This window comes from Amblyomma maculatum, chromosome 7 (assembly GCF_055883805.1).
Source record: "Amblyomma maculatum isolate TAMU_Amacu chromosome 7, ASM5588380v1, whole genome shotgun sequence".
Classification (NCBI taxonomy): Eukaryota; Metazoa; Arthropoda; class Arachnida; order Ixodida; family Ixodidae; genus Amblyomma; species Amblyomma maculatum.
The window spans coordinates 42,042,375-42,059,260 of NC_139350.1; the positions used below are offsets into that span (position 1 = coordinate 42,042,375).

The window sequence follows — 16,886 nt, forward strand, 5'->3', positions numbered from 1 at the left end:
CGTCAGGAACGACAACAAGTCAAGTTTGCTCTTGATCGTCACTCTTAATCCTGCCGATGTGTTTTCCGTAAGGAAGCCACCGCCAGCTGGTTTCGCATGCTGCTCCCATTCCTGCAGATACTCTAAGAAGCCTTTGATATATTGTTCGTTCGGACTATTAGGCTTGAGTGCCAATTCTCGCTTGTTCGCGAAGTCATTATACGAATCAGACGGTTCATATCTTGCACGAAATCTACTGTCGGCTGCACTATCCCATATGAAGACTGAATTTGTTCTTTGTAAATGAAAAGTCCTTTGATGACTTGGTCACCAAACAGCTGAAAAGTGATGTCAACTTTCATTTTTTCAAAGCTGTTCGGCTTGATGTGTGCATTTGTTATGCTTGGCATCACCTTGAGGGTCACATTTTCCCGATCCACTTCGAAAGCTGCTTGTATGATGCCGCAGTGAACATGTCCAGCTGGTGTGAGGTATCCTTTTGCAACAAACCCGTTTCTGACATTCTTAATCAAATGTGGAAAGACTGAGAAAAAATATAGCTTTCTCTTTTGATCTACTGGGTTCTTGGTGCTATTTCGGACGTGGCTTGTAGAACCTGGGAAAAAATCAAATAAATCCAAAATGATAAAATCTGGTATTATTCCATCGCCACATTTTAAACAATGCAAACCTAAAGCTTCAAAATAGCAAAACACTGTAAAAGAGCAATTTTGTATCTTGCGTGAAATTGCATTCTTGCTCTTACCCTGTATTCCAAAAAGCCGCCACATTCCTCTATTCCAGCTAGCGCCGTCACATGTTATGGAATCCACGAAGAGGCCAGCTTTTTCCGCAAGGACAGTGGCTTCCAAAATAATTTTCGCCAAGGTCGGGGCTTTATCATTTCCCTTTGAGGCAAAAACCCCTAGGATCTGAGTCCAGTTTCCTGCGGAAAGGCAGAAGTTATCGCTCACAGATATGTGCGTATGTTTATATATTTAAGGTTGCGATATAACGAAGAAAAAGTTATTGAAAAGAGCACATCTTCGATGGAAGACCGTCTGGTTAGGGTTGAAGTACTGGCTACAACCAAAATTTATTAGGAGCTGACGCGTTTCGAGGCCACCTTCGTCTCTAGGAAGTGAACATATTCGATAGAAGTTTGGTTGAGAAAGCAAGAGTTTAAATCAAGTAAAAATGCGAATCAAGTATACCTTAGGCTGAAAAATCGCCAACCTAAAGAAAACACACCCAAGGCTCGGCGTCGTACCAATTGCTGAATTAAATGAAGAATTTTAAGAAAATAATGAAAAAGCCCAACCCTGTTAGGCTAACGTACCGCAACCGAAGCACGGTGCTAAGCAATAGAAGCACAAAATTGACTTTAATGGAGGTAGTTGTTGCGGTGTAGACTATCGAATCCTCGCAGGAGCTTCAATTGTGTCATATGACACATTCGAGACACGGGGAATGATAATCGCCCTGTGGAACCACTCGCGATTTTCACTTCACACACCCACGCTTTGCGTTCAGTGGCCCGGCGGTTAAATATACTCGCTGCAAATCACCCGAAGTCATATAACCGAATGGCGCGGACAAACAAACTTTGAGACACGTTTCTTTTTTTTTTGTGTGTCAAGAAGTTGCTTGGAGGAGCCAGCGGTCTTGGTTCGCCGTTGTTGCAAAGTGACACAGGCCATTCACATATATTCAGAGGGGAGCCTTCTTGAAACTATAAATTGTAGTACACTATAGACCTTTGCATCGGCGGGCAGGAAGGATGACGCCTCTTTACTGGGTCGTTGTAAACCGGTTTTTCAAAAGTCCAGAGAGGAGGCTTTTCGAATCTCCCTCGCCCGATAAAAAGGCCTATACGATAACCTGGAAACGTTGCAGATGACATCAGTGGGGAAAAGAAGAACATTTCCTGTTGGCGCCGCATCTGAAGAAACAAAACAACTCGGACGCGAAAACATGGGCTCTTAATTTTGGTTGGTGACAATATTTCAATGCATTAAACACACCTTACCAGTAAATGGCTGAAACAGCAAAACCATGCCATGGTCTGCCAGCACATTCTTCTGGTCAGCAGGTGTATGATCGCCGAGGTCAACAAAGCCTTCGATGTCGCCTTAATTGAAAAAGAAACCCAGAAGGAACACTGCTTAATGTCCAAACATATTTCAACACAGATCAGAATATATATATATATATATATATATATATATATATATATATATATATACACACTTTCTTTTATCACCTTTTTCGCGCCAGAACGAGCTCCAGGAATATTCCAGTGTATTCTTTTATCACTTCTCTAGATCTATGTTGGGGAGTGGCAAATCCTTCCTACTTTTGTTAGCAGAAATTCAGCCTAGTTTTTGTTCAGTGAACTGACGTTTGTATCGCTCACGCACGCTGACCGCCCCTGAAATGCAGACATAAAAGCCTCCTTTCCGGCTGTTTGTGGGCGCATACCTGTAATCTGTGTAGACATGCTTAGCAAAACTCCTCATTTTCCGTATATGGCACAGAGCATTCCAAGAATCTAATAAAAACTTAACTCACCAACTGACTTCACGCTTAGGTTCTCCGATAGCTTTAATTCGTCAATGATGAGGCCACAATGACGACTGTAAACATCCATGGTCTTCGTCTTTTCGTTTAAGGCATTGAAGACTTTAGTGCTGAGGCCAAAACCACCTTTGAAACGCTTCAGGTACTTTTGAAGGCAAGTTCGCCCTGGTAGGACCATAATGGCTTCTCTTCGGAGGTGCTCATATAACTTCGGACTTCGCATCCTCATCAACATACATTCTAGAATCCATTCGTCATCGTATCGCATGCCTTTATGCGATTTTCGTCGTGCAGCCAGGAAACAATTTTTTACAGCCAGCTGTTGCTTTGTGGGAAGGGACTTAATTTTGCTGTCAAATGTTTTTTCACAAAGAGCCTCATTTTGTTCTTTCATGTGAGCCACTTGCATCATTGCGCCTGCCAACTTTTTCTTAGTCCTTGATAGAATTCGAGATATGTTCTTTGATTCTTTCTTTTCATCAGACTTCCTCGCAATTTCACTTTCCCTTCTCTTTTGTCTGCATGCTTGGTTTTGAGCCAGAATTCTCAGGTACTTGCAGAAAGCACAGGACTCTCCATCGGATTTTACTGATAGCAAACACTTCTCAGAAAAAATCATGCCCCTGTAGGAAGTGTACTTTCCAGAAGCAGGCTTTATGCCGCATCCACCACAAAGAGCTGTCAATGAAACTTCCTCGATCAAGGATTCGGCCTCTTCGCATGTCATGACAATTTGTTCTGACTTCTTTCTTCCCCTCAGGTAAACACTGATTGTCCATCAGGTGAAGGTCTTCCAAACACTACCATTTTTTTCTGTGAAAATGATGGCGAAATTATTTTCTTCGGCTTCACAGTAGGCGTAAGCCAATGATTCCGCGGGAAACGTTGGTACTCTCATCCAAGTTATTGGAATAGATATGTTGAGGAATGGGTGCATGCTCTCGCTGGTAATTGGAGGGGGTTGTTCAGCAGCAGCAGCGCTTGCTACTTCAGGACTACAACGTTTGGAGCAATTTTCATTCCTTTCACCTCCATTGGCGGGCCGAGACTCTTCAAGGATCACTGGTTCGGCACTCCCAATGGCTGAACTCAACTCGGAGGTTTCTGGCTCACCACGCCTGCAACGCTTTGCTGGAGGCTCTTTCTCGCACAGATTTCTACTTTTCCTTTTTGCTGGCGATTTGCGCGCAAGATGTTTAGGGTAATCCGGGAATATAGTAGGTATGGCGTCGGGCTTCAGACGTGGTTTATCGCGGGGAAGCTCATTTGTAACGCCGTTCACGGTGACACGGAACACGCGCTCAATATAGTCGCTCTCAAAATGTTTCTCGCACACCACAGCCATTGACGATAACTTTCTGTCTTTTCTTTTGATGCGGCGTTCCCATTCTGCGAGCCGCGTAGCATCAGATGGTGCAGTAAACATTGAAACTCTCTCCTTGTTCGACCGGAGACCGCTTTTGCAGAAAGGCACAAAGCAAGCCTTCTCTTTGAACTGCCGCTTTGGTTTCGACATATTTCCGTGCAGACAAAACTACAATCAAGAACTCATTTTGTTCTTCGTAGATATGATGAAAAAAAAAAAAACAGCGCCCAAAGGCGCACACAGCGCCCACACAGCGCACGCACACAACGGATTCAGTCACACCGAAATTGCTACAAGAGCACACGGAACGACTTCCATATGCAGTTCCCCACTCACAAAAACAAACGCTGCACTTTCGTGAAAAAAAGAGCACCAGATTCAGCTTGAACCGAGTTGAAAACCCATATGCACGCACAACACCAACAGACTGGCTTCTGAAACGAAAAAACCGCGTCGTCTGCTCCTGTGGTACCCTCCCGACAAGCAGCGCCCTCTGCCGCTATGAACTGGCTTTCATTGCAAATTGCGCCACCCTCGCCCATAGGGAAGCGCTGCCGGACGGCACACTAGCCAGTATATTCTAGGCACTATACTCCGGAGCTCGCTGCGATAGGCGCCGGCTTTTTACATGGGGAGCGCGCTCTGGCTTGGCGTGCTTTTTCAGTGTGTCGTCCTCTGTTATGCTGTTTAACGTAGGCGTAATTCCCCAAATCTCATTGTCAGAAGACAATTCAGTGTACCCCGCGACTTTCTCCAGGGAACAGGTAGGGGCCATCCACTGACCGTACGAGAAACGGAACACTTTGTGCGGCAATCTTAGCACGTGCACGCATATGCGTAGGGTACGCACGCTGGTTTCAACAAGAGCGTCATGGGCAAGCCTTTTTCCATACGTTAATTTATATGCGTCTTGATTTCATCTCTGCTGTGCTGTACAGCCCATGATATTACGAGATGAGCAAACCTCGGCGGAGAAACTATTGTTTTGCTCCTGGATGTAGGACTGGCTACAGTGGAGTGAAGGATGCTCCGAAGTTATCATTATTCGGGGTTCCTGAAGACGAAGCAAGGCGCCGCACGTGGCAGCGCAACTTGCACCGTGCGGACAAGCCCCTGGAAATGACGGATGCCGTGTGTGAGCTGCATTTTGAAGAGAAGTATATATTAAGAGACTATGTGCATATCATCAATGGCAAAGAGGTGCGCATACCACGTGGCAAGCCATCTCTCACCAGATGCAGCACCAACAATTCTGCCCAACCTTCCCGCGTATCTCTCCAAAAAGCCCTCGCGCGAGAGGCCAGCAAGAAAAAGAACGTCTTTGCAAGTTCCTAGCGACCTGTCGGCCAAGACGCAATGCGCACAAGGGGATATATTACCGATTACTACGTCCCAGAATGACGAAGCAGCGGAGTTATGTGAGCCTCGCGAGAGTTATGCGTTTCAGCTAAGCGAAGTCCCTAAACCATCTGAGCTCTGGGCACTGCACAAGTTTTGGAACTACGACGGTGTTGCTTTCGTCCACGGCTCCCTCAACTGTGAAACACACGCTATCAGCATAGAGAAATCTGTGTTCATGAACTATGGAGACAGCCCAAGTACAGTGCTTTGCCGCACGTTTGTTCGCAAGACACTGATTTCCGAAAAGGTTTTAAGCTCACTGAGCGAAAGGGAGCAAGTGCTACAAGAGCCAGATTCTTTGCAAATTTGTAAAGGCGTGGGTAGACCAGAAGAGTTGGTCGGTGTGCCGCTCACAGAAAGACTCAAGCAGCAGATATGGGATGCAGATGGCCTTTTTGTGAGCACCAAATGCAACGGAACTGTACATGACAAAGGTGAGCCCTTGCATCAATGCACATTTTTTACCGGTCTAGCCAAATTCTTAATGAGCAACACTGTTTTACTGATGCAAACGTTAAAAAATTAGTTAATGAGGTTTAAAATCAATATGGCTTATCGGTTTGTTGATATAAACAAACACAGGTGTCACAATGTCAAGCAGTTATCGCTGTCTCTAGAAAAGCCTGTTATTGAAAATTCTGGTTCACCTTCGCTGAAGTAGCCTTTACAGTTCATTGATATGATCTTATTGCACGTGCAGCATATCGCACTATTGCAGCTGCATGCCATTAAAAGGATCAACATAAAAAAAGCAATTGATAGCGGCCGGTGTTGCCAAGCAACGCGTAGAAATATATTTTTCTTTTGAATCTATCTACAGGCTCAACATGCATTCCATGCAAGTACCTGCGGAAGGCCCTATTGACGCGAAAAAGCCATTTGAAGCGGAGGGTACAAAAGTGCACAGCTGCCACAAAGACCACAAAATTTCGACTTCTGAGCCAGAAAAATCGCCGCATTTCAACCAAGCTTCTTGGTCTAACAGCACGCCTGGAGGAAATGAGGGCCAAGAATGTAGTGATTGAAGAAGATGTGCTTGAAAAAAGCATCAGTTGCCTTCCACGAAAACAGCAGGCTAGTGTGCGGCAATGTTTTCAAGCAACAAAAAGATCAAGCAGGAGGGGTACGCGCTACAACCAGGAATGGATCCTAGAGTGCATTCTGATGAAGCTCAAAAGTCCCCGTTTGTACAAACACATACGAAAGCATGATATCCTTGTGCTACCAAGCAAGACTACTATAAAAAATATATGAGGTCATACCGGTCATCGTTTGGCTTTAGTGCGACGACAATGTATATTATAAAGAAAAAGACATCGAGCATGTCAAATTTTCAAAGGCATGGGAGTCTACTAGCCAACGAGATCAAACTGTCTGAGCACTTCAGCATGACCTCGTCAGGAGAAGTTCAAGGCTTCGTCGACCTTGGTACTTTTACGAAACCACAGGATAAACACCAACCGTGCGATCATGGTATGGTAATTATGTTTGTGCCCCTTGTAGGAAAATGGAGCCAAATTGTCGGTGTCTTCGCGACGAAAGGAAATGTAAAGGGCGATATTTTATGTAAGATGTTGATCGAAGCTGTTATTATTGTTGAGAACGCCGGACTTTTCGTAGATTACATAACGTGCGATGGGGCGGCCTGGAACCGAAAAATGTGGAGCCTTGAAGGGGTTGGTGCATCAGCAAAGAGTGTTATGTGCAAAGTGGATCATCCCGTTGACAGAGAGAGGAAGTTGCATTTCGTTTCGGACTTCCCTCATCTGATGAAGTGCTTACGAAATGGACTCCAGAGGGCTGACTTTATCGCCCCTGAAGGAAAGGTAATTTGGCACATTTGAAACTACGTATTGCTTTTTGTAATTGAGGAAAACTGCAATCTTGTTTTTGCATTTCTCTAGGTTTCAATGTGGCCTGTTCGAGAAGCATTCCGACGCGACTGCAGCTTGCGGACACTGAAAGTCATGCCTGGACTCACTGAAGCGCATACAGATCCCAACTGTTTTGAGAAAATGAGGGTTTCGTACGCCTTCCAACTTTTCGGGACAAACGTCCTGAGAGAAATGGCATTTTACAAGAAAGATATTGAAAGGAAATGCGGCTCCATCAAAGCTACGCAAGAATTCTTCACGTGAGATATACTACCCATGAATTACTGATATGCCAGTCGGCATTAGCCTTGCATACAGCGTTTGATTTGTGTTTATTTTTGTCTTCTTTTCAGGAAGATAAAAAAACTGATAACGGCCATGACGTCAAGGTTTCCTGCCGAAGCACTCAGGCCAGCATCTCCAACAGTTGCCATTCTTGTGGACATTCTGGACTATCTTGACAAGTGGGAAGCTGGCACCTCTGGAAAACGAGCCTTTCTAAGCGATTCCACAGCGACTGGACTTAGAGTTACCCTGGCTAGCACGCTATCATTGCTGCAATACTTGACAGAGGCACTTCGCTTTAAGTACCTAATGACTTCGCGTTTGAGCACAGACCCTGTGGAGCACTTGTTTGGAATATTCAGGCAGTCCAGTGGATGCAATTCCCATCCTTCTCCAGAGCAGTTCCTCATCACAGTGAACTGCCTATCATTTTAAAACCTTGCTCGAAGCGTTGACGGGGCCAACGCCACTCCAGAAGCGATAAGTGCCCTCCTGAACATAAGTGACAAGGAGCAAACTAAAACCCCAAAGACAGTCGATGAGCTTCTTGCTCAAGGTAAACTAGACCAGGCTGAGACTTCTCTCGTTAAGGTGCCACCTGCAAATGACCAACACTTGCCAATAGTGGTAGAAAAGAGTGACTCAAGACTTATTTATTATATGGCAGGGTACGTGGCCAGAAAATGTGTCTTGAAACTTAACTGTGCATCTTGCAAAGGTATTCTTCTCGTGGAACCAAATGAGGCAGCAGAGCACCATCTCCCATCCGAGTATACAAAACATTGTAACTGGGGTGGACTTTTATACCCCTCGAAAGATTTGTACTGCTTCGTCGCTGAATTGGAAAATTTATTTACAGAATGCTTCAGCACTGGAGAATTGCACGCCAACAGCATCTCCGACGTGATATCGCTTGTGAATCAAACATTCATTCATTCTAATGCTGTTGGGTGCAGTGTACACAAGGAAGAGATTAGCATGAAGGTGGTCTCTTTCTATGTCCTCACTCGCTTGCACTTTCTCGTCAAAGGACTGAACAGCGAAAATAGCGCAAAGCGAAAAAGAGCCAAACTTGCTAAGCTGAGCATGAGTGTGTAAAATTCGCGGCAGTCAGTTCCACCAGTGCTGCTTTGCATTTTCTCGGAAATATTTGCTTATTATTGCAAATAAAGCCATTTTGTATATATTTCCAACGCAATCAGACTTTTCACATGCCTATGGGAGCTACATGCAGTGAACACACGCCAGCCATACGTCACACGGAACGTTTATGACTTTACAAGAGAGGACTATCTGCCTTTCTTCCATAAATGTCTGATGTAAGATTAAACCTCTTAGAGCACGAATAACTTCAGGAACATACCTGCCTGATCACCAGGTACTCGCCGAGCTGCTGCGAGCGAGCGCTTGCTTGCCAGGGATGGATGGAATATAGCAGTGTCCCCTTTGAAACGGGGTGGTAGCAGTAGCTATCATGCTCATTTTTCTCCCTATATCTTAATTATTGATTTAGAATGGTTAACTAAGCCATCATTCTATTTATTAAATTTTGTTCCTACATTACTAACATTATGTCACTTCTCTGCTTTTCAGCCACCAATCTTCCAGTCGTTTTTTGCTAGTTTCCACCGCCGGTTTATTCACCCGGCCACTGTTATCTCTAAACCCCAGAGCTTCAGGAACAGTGATTGCGCCTGCACCAACTTCCGGATGGATACCATTACATTCGAGTATAATATGGGCAATTTTTCACTGGAGTTTCCACATATAGCACATGCGTCATCTCCATTGTTAAATTTCTTTTTGTAGCTGCGTGTTCTAAGGCACCCTGATCTAGCTTCAAAAAGTAGGGCACTGCCTATTGAGTTATCAAAGAAATCTTCCTTCCTGATCTGCATTTTCCACTTTCGGTATAATTCTACACTCTGTTTCTTTCCATCAAACTTATCCAATTTTTACCTTCTGTGTTTTTCACCTGTTGCTTAATGTTCTTTATTTCTCTGTACTTGTTACTAGCATACTTACTAGTTAGTTTGCTAGTTCTTTTCTTCCACTGTGAGTCAACGCTTTTTAGGTACAGGTATTTAAATACTTTAGCTGCCCATCTGCTACTGTCCAATTTCCTCAGGCGTTCCTCATATAATATTTTACTCTGAGCTCCCCGCACTTCGAAATGTGCCCAGCCCATATCTCCCTGTACCGCCTCATTTGTAGTTTTGCCGTGGGCACCTAGTGCCAATCGTCCAACGGATCTCTGATTTTTTTCTAATGTCGACTGTACCTCTGATTTTAGGCACAAAACCACATTTCCGAAAGTAAGTCCGGGCACCGTAATTCCTTTCCAAATACCCCTCAAAACCTCATACCTATTGTATCCCCACAATGCCTTATGCTTCATTATCCCGGCATTTCTTCGCACTTTGGCCTTAAGTGATTGCTCATGCTTTCCAATGTATGCCAATCCTTCGTTTACCCATACCCCCAGATATTTATATTCTGCTACTCTAGGTATTTCAAGGCCTTGTATTTTAAGACCCTGATCAGTTGAGCCATTGAAAATCATCAGACCCGACTTAACTGCGCTGAAATTGAAGCCTAGAGCGTCCCCTTCGTCACTGCAATACTTAAATAGAGTTTGCAATTCTTCCAGACTCTCAGCTAGCAGCACAATATCGTCTGCATACATCAAACCGGGGAGGCGCTGCTCTACCGCATTTCCACCTAATCTATATGACAGGTTAAAACCTATGTTACTGTCTTGTATCCTCCGTTCCAGGTTTATCATATAAAGCATGAACAGCACCGGTGTTAGAGGACAGCCTTGTCTTAATCCTTTGCATACTTTGACATCCTCCGTACTTCTTATCCCTTCCCACGTAATTTCTACTTTGCTATCCCGGTATATTTCCTGTAGGAACTCTATTATCTTATAACCGATACCTTCTTCTTTTAATATGTTCCACAGGAGTTCCTTGCTTACGTTGTCGTACACCCTGTTTATGTCCAGGAAGGACAAATACAAAGGTCTATTTTCCACTCTAGATATTTCGATGCATTGGGTAAGCACGAACAGGCTATCATCTAAGCGCCTACTATTTCTAAAGCCGTTCTGAGGTTCTCCGAGTATCTTGCTACTTTCAACCCATGATTACACCTTTAATTTCACTGCCTGCATGGCTAACCTGTACATAACCGATGTTATGGTAATTGGCCTGAAGAATTTTTTCTGCATCCTGTCTCCTTTCCCTTTATAAATCAAATTCATTTTACTCTGCCGCCAGCTGTCCGGAATTTGCTTATTCGTTATGACTGTTTTCAGAGCTTTTAACATTTCCTTACTTTTTGGACCGAGTTCATTAAGCAGCTTGATTGGAATTCCATGTATTCCTGTAGATGTGTTTTAGGAATATTTTTTTCTGCCTTTTTCCAGTTTAGATTGGTCAGTTCTAAGCTGCTTTGTATACTGCTACCTTGTGTTGCTACCTGATTTGCGGAGATTACCCTATCGTCGCTCTTAAATGACTCGGCTAAAACTGATGTAATGTAGTTCACTGCGTTATCTCCCTTTAAACAATTTCCCTTGTTATCTTGAATCCGATCCTGCTTTCTTTGATTCTTCTTCCCTAGCCAGCTTATATGGTTGCAGAATTTTCTTGCTCCGCCTCTAGAGGCATCGTGTATATCAGCCATCCAGCAATCGGTGGACTGTCTTAGTTTACTTTGGACGAGAGCCTGCACCTGAAGTTTCTTCTGTCGATATGATTCCCATTTTTGGTCGATTTCCTCCTGAGATACCTGTGCTTTCTTTGCCATTCGGTGTTCCCTTGAAGCAGCCCGTCGTTGTTCAATAGCTTCCCTGATTTCCTTATTCCACCAGCTCCGTGACTTCCTGTTTCCATTCCAGCGGTTTGCTACTTTAACCTCCTGAATTTTCCTCCTTATGAGTAGTTCTACCTGTTCATAATCCCAGTCTTCCATGGGGCTTTTCTCTATTGCTTCCTCTATGTCTGCTGCTATCTGCGCTATTTGATCGTTGTTTAATTTTGCGTTTACGTTTTGTCTAAGTTCCAATTCTCTTTTCATCAAGGGCCCCATCTGCAGACTAATACGTTTATGATCACTTCCCAGACTACACTCCCCTTCTTCGTCTATTTCCATTTTTGTGACCTTGCTATAAATTTCCTGTGACATTAGACAATAGTCAATGGTCATCTGCCTGTCGCGGAATTCCCACGTGATTTGGCCTTCACATTTTGTTTCTCTATTTACTATAACTAGATCGTGTCGCTCACAGAAATCTAGCATTAGCTTGCCGTTACAATCCGTGTATCCATCCAGATCGACGATGTGGCCGTTTATGTCCCCCAGTAGAATAATATTGGCCCCATTTCCAATCTGGCTTATATTGTCACTGAGACATTCAACAAGATCCCTGTTTTCTTGCCTGCATTGATGTCCTGTTCCCAAATAAACTACCCCTAGCCATGCCCTTATGCCGGCAATTGTTCCTGAAACCCAGATAGGCTCTTTACAAGATGATTTATTTCTTTGCCAATTTGTTCCCTCATGTATCAACAGGTGAAGGGAGCGGCAGCGCCATCTGTTGGAGTCGGCGCAAACAGCTTCAGCCCGCCGCCTTCTCTCGACCCACTACTCCTATTCTAGTTCACTATAGTTGCTGGTTGGCATAGACGACAACGTTGGTTGCCTGGAACCGCCCTCAGACCGCTTCTCGGACTGCTCTCGGACTTCGGCAGTCTTCTAGGCTCAATGCATTGCCCAGAGGCTTGGCGCAATACCCGTTACAATATTTTGATAACAAAAACCTCCACCTGATTTTGTCACTCTTTTTCTAGTTATGTTGTCAGACATCGATATTTCCATTCTAGATTTGAATTTTAGCTTTCATAGTTGCCAGATGATAATATTGGAGAGTTTCTTTTATTTTTGCAGTAATACGCCCATCTTTAATGAAAAAATTTTTCCAATTTAAAGGTCTGAGTGAGTTATTGCCTGGTTGTTGGTTGAAAATTTGCAGCTCCATTGTTGCGAACTGTTCATGCAGCTTTACATAACAAGGTTGATAGATTTACATATTTTGTATGTTCCAAATTTTTTGTTTGATGTTTATGTTATATTAGAGCCTGCATTATATTTTGATACAATAAAAAACACAGCTGATTAGTCACTGCCAAATTTATGTTGTCAGACGTCAATATTTCCATTATAGATTTCAATTTGTCCTTTCATAGTTGCCACATGATGATATTGGACAGTTTCTTTTACTTTTCCAGTAAAACATACTTTTTTAAAGCACAAAGTTTTTCCAGTTTCAAGGTCTGAATGAGGCATTGTCTGGTTAATGGTTGAAAGTTTGCAGTTCCATTGTTCTCTACTGTTCTTGCAGCTTAATATAACAATGTTGATAGATATACATATTTCTTTACCTTTTAAATTTTTTGTTTGATGTTTATTTTATATTAGAGCCTGCATTATATTGTGATACAATAAAGCGCAGCCTGATATAGTCACTGTTGTTCTAGTTATGTTGTCAAACATCGATATTTCAATTCTAGATTAGAATTTATCCTTTCAGAGCTGCCAGATGATGATATTGGATGATTTCTTTTATTTTTCCAGTAAAACAACCCTTTTTAATGCACAAAATGTTTCCAGTTGTAAGTTGTGAATGAGTTATTGTCTGGTCGTTGGTTGAAAATTTGCAGTTTCATAGTTGCCAACTCTTTGTGCAGCCTAAGATAACAGGGTTGAGAGATTTACACATTTTGTATATTCCTAATTTTTGGTTTGATGATTATTTTACTTCAGAGCCTGCACATATTTTGATACAAAAAAAAGCTCCACCTGATTTTCTCACTGTTTTTCTAGTTATGTTGTCAGACATCGACATTTCCATTCTAGATTGGAATTTGTGCTTTCATAGTTGCCAGATGGTGATACTGGACAGTTTCTTTATTTTTGCAGTAAAACGTTCCTTTTTATAGCGAAAAATGGTTCCAGTTTAAAAAAGCAAGTCTTCTCCGTGCACCACCGCTTTCTCTTTGGCATTTTTCTCTGCAGTCTAGTGAGAGGCACTGGGGAAACAACAATCGGGAACCGCGCTTCACCACTGGCGACACAGTAAAAAAAGAAGGGATACAGGTGAGCACAGAACGCGCGCACAAAACGCGAAAAAAAAACGATGCAATCGTCGCCGAGCAGGTAGAAGTGCGGAACGACTCGCATGAGCAAACACCTACACCGTAAATAAACTACTGCACCTTCGTGAAGGCAAAAGACGCGCAGAAGCAGGTTTAACACGCACGCACAACACCAACAGATTGCCGTATTCTGAAGAGAGAAAACTGCGTCGTCTGCTCAGGTGGCACCCTCCCGACAAGCAGCGCCCTGTGACGCTAACGATTGGCTTTCATTGCAAATAGCGCCATCCTCGCCCATAGGGAAGCGCGGGCGCTCGTCACACTAGCCAGTATATTCTAGGCACTATAATTTCCATTCTAGATTAGAATTTGTCCTTTCATAGTTGCGAGATGATGATATTGGACGACTTCTTTCATTTTTCCAGTAAAACATCCCTTTTTAATGCAAAAAATGTTTCCAGTTTTAAGGTTTAAATGAGTTAGTGTCTGGTCAGTAGTTTAAAATTTGCCGCTTCATAGTTGCCAACAGTTCGTGCAGCCTAAGATAACAAGGTTGATAGATTTACATACTTTGTATATTCATAATTTTTGGTATAACGATTCTTTTACTTCAGAGCCTGCACTATATTTCGGTACAAAAAAAAACTACACCTAATTGTGTCACTGTTGTTCTAGTTATGCTGTCAGACATTGATATTTCTGTTCTAGATTTGAATTTCTGCTTTCATAGTTGCCAGATGATCATATTAGACAGTTTCTTTTATTTTTGCATTAAAACATCCCTTTTTAATGCTAAAAATGTTTCCAGTTTAAACCCTCATGAATGAGTTAGTGTCTGGTCAGTGGTTTAAAATTTGCCGCTTCATAGTTGCCAACTATTCGTGCAGCCTAAGGTAACAAGGTTGATAGATTTACATACTTTGTATATTCATAATTTTTGGTTTAACGATTCTTTTACTTCAGAGCCTGCACTATATTTTGATACCAAAAAAACTCCACCTGATTGTGTCACTGTTGTTCTAGTTATGTTGTCAGACATGGATATTTCTGTTCTAGATTTGAATTTCTGCTTTCATAGTTGTCGGATGATCATATTAGACAGTTTCTTTTATTTTTGCAGTAAAACTTTCCTTTTTAATGCTAAAAATGTTTCCAGTTTAAAGCCTCATGAATGAGTTAGTGTCTGGTCGGTGGTTGAAAATTTGCCACTTCATAGTTGCCAACTGTTCATGCAGCCTAAGATAACAAGGTTGATAGATTTACATACCTTGTATATCCATAATTTTTGGTTTGACAATTATTTTACTTCAGAGCCTGCACTATATTTTGATACAAAAAAAAACTCTGCCTGATTTTGTCACTTTTTCTAGTTATCTTGTCAGACATCGATATTTCCGTTCTAGATTTGAATTTCTGCTTTCATAGTACCCAGATGATCATATTAGACAGTTTCTTTTATTTTTGCAGTAAAACATCCCTTTTTAATGTGAAAAATGTTTCCAGTTTAAAGCCTCATGATGAGTTAGTGTCTCATTGGTGGTTGAAAATTTGCAGTTTCATGGTTGCCAACTGTTCGTGCAGCCTAAGATAACAATGTTGATAGATTTACATATTTTCCATAGTTTTAATTTTTGGTTTGATGATTATTTTGCTTCAGAGCCTGCACTATATTTTGATACAAAAAAAGCTCCACCTGATTTTGTCACTGTTTTTCTAGTTATGTTGTCAGACATCGACATTTCCATTCCAGATTGGAAATTGTGCTTTCATACTTGCCAGGTGATGATAGTGGTGTTTCTTTATTTTTGAAGTAAATTGTTCCTTTCTATAGCAAAAAATGGTTCCAGTATAAAGGTCCCAATGAGTTATTCTCTGGTTAATGGTTGAATGTTTCCAGTTCCGTTGTTGATGACTGCTCATGCAGCTTAAAATAACAAGGTTGATAGATATATATAACTTGTATATTCTAAACGGTTCTGCTTGATGTTTATTTTATAATAGAGCCGGCTCTATTATGATACATACTATAGTCAACAACAAAGGAGAGGCTATCAGTTGCTAGTTGACGTAGATGATGAAGTGGTTGCTGGTTGGCATAGATGACAAAGTTGGTTGCCTGAAACCGCGCTCGGACTGCTCTCGGACTTCGGCAGTCTTATAGGCTCAATGCATTGCCCAGACGCTTGGCGCAATACCCGTTACAATATTTTGATAAAAAAAGGCCCAACCTGATTTTGTCACTCTTTTTCTGGTTATGTTGTCAGCCATCTATATTTCCATTCTAGATATGAATTTCAGCTTTTATAGTTGAAAGATGATAATATTGGAGTGTTTCTTTTATTTTTGCAGCGAAACGTCCATTTTTAATAAAACAAACTTTCCAATTTAAAGGTCTGAGTGAGTTATTGTCTGGTTTTTGTTTGAAAGTTTGCAGTTCCATTGTTGCCAACTGTTCATGCAGATTAACATAACAAGGTTGATAGATATACATATTTTGTATATTCTAAATTTTTTGTTTGATGTTTATTTTTTATTGAAGCCTGCATTATATTCTGATACAATAAAAAACGCAGCTGATTAGTCATGATCTATTTATGTTGTGAGACATCCATATTTCCTTTTCAGATTTCAATTTTTCCTTTCATAGTTTCCAGATGATGATATTGCACAGTTTCTTTTATTTTTCCAGTAAAACATCCCTTTTTGATGCACAAAATGTTTCCAGTTTCAAGGTCTGAATGAGTCATTGTCTGGTTAATGGTTGAAAGTATGCAGTTCCATTGTTCTCGACTGTTCTTGCAGCTTATAATAACAAGGTTGACAGATATTTCTTTATATTTTAAATTTTTTGTTTGATGTATATTTTATATTAGAGCCTGCATTATAATGCGATACAATAGAGCGCAGCCTGTTTTGGTCACTTGTTCTAGTTATGTTGTCAAACATTCATATCTCCATTCTAGATTTGAATTTCTGCTTTCAGAGTGCCAGATGATGGCATTCGAAGACTTCTTTCATTTTTCCAGTAAAACATCCCTTTTTAATGCTAAAAATGTTTCCAGTTTAAAGCCTCATGAATGAGTTAGTGTCTGGTCGGTGGTTGAAAATTTGTCGCTTCATAGTTGCCAACTGTTCGTGCAGCCTAAAACAACAAGGTTGATAGATTTACATACTTTGTATATTCATAATTTTTGGTTTGACAATTCCTTTACTTCAGAGCCTGCACCATATTTTGATACA

The 16,886-nt window shown here is 41.8% G+C and overlaps 1 protein-coding gene and 1 pseudogene across 1 annotated transcript; one reads left to right on the forward strand and one right to left on the reverse strand.

The window, feature by feature from the left end:
- Positions 1-400: 400 nt before the first annotated feature.
- On the reverse strand, positions 401-2,971 carry LOC146183090 (uncharacterized). The gene is made up of 3 exons (XM_084608324.1): positions 2,551-2,971; positions 2,004-2,110; positions 401-475 (listed from the first exon to the last, which is right to left on the reverse strand). The coding sequence occupies exons 1-3, from the start codon at positions 2,969-2,971 to the stop codon at positions 401-403; spliced, it is 603 nt and encodes a 200-aa protein (XP_084464450.1).
- A 2,143-nt stretch (positions 2,972-5,114) lies between these two features.
- LOC146183091 (uncharacterized) lies at positions 5,115-7,464 on the forward strand (annotated as a pseudogene).
- The last annotated feature ends 9,422 nt before the right edge of the window (positions 7,465-16,886 follow it).

What these genes read in the sequence shown, in the direction of transcription:
- LOC146183090 (XM_084608324.1), bottom strand. Translation starts at nt 2,971, where the DNA reads ATGATGCAAGTGGCTCACATGAAAGAACAAAATGAGGCTCTTTGTGAA. An exon ending in CCTAAGCGTGAAGTCAGTTG is followed by an intron (nt 2,111 to 2,550) that starts GTGAGTTAAGTT and finishes TTTTCAATTAAG; the next exon opens with GCGACATCGAAGGCTTTGTT. An exon ending in TTCAGCCATTTACTGGTAAG is followed by an intron (nt 476 to 2,003) that starts GTGTGTTTAATG and finishes TTGTTGCAAAAG; the next exon opens with GATACCTCACACCAGCTGGA.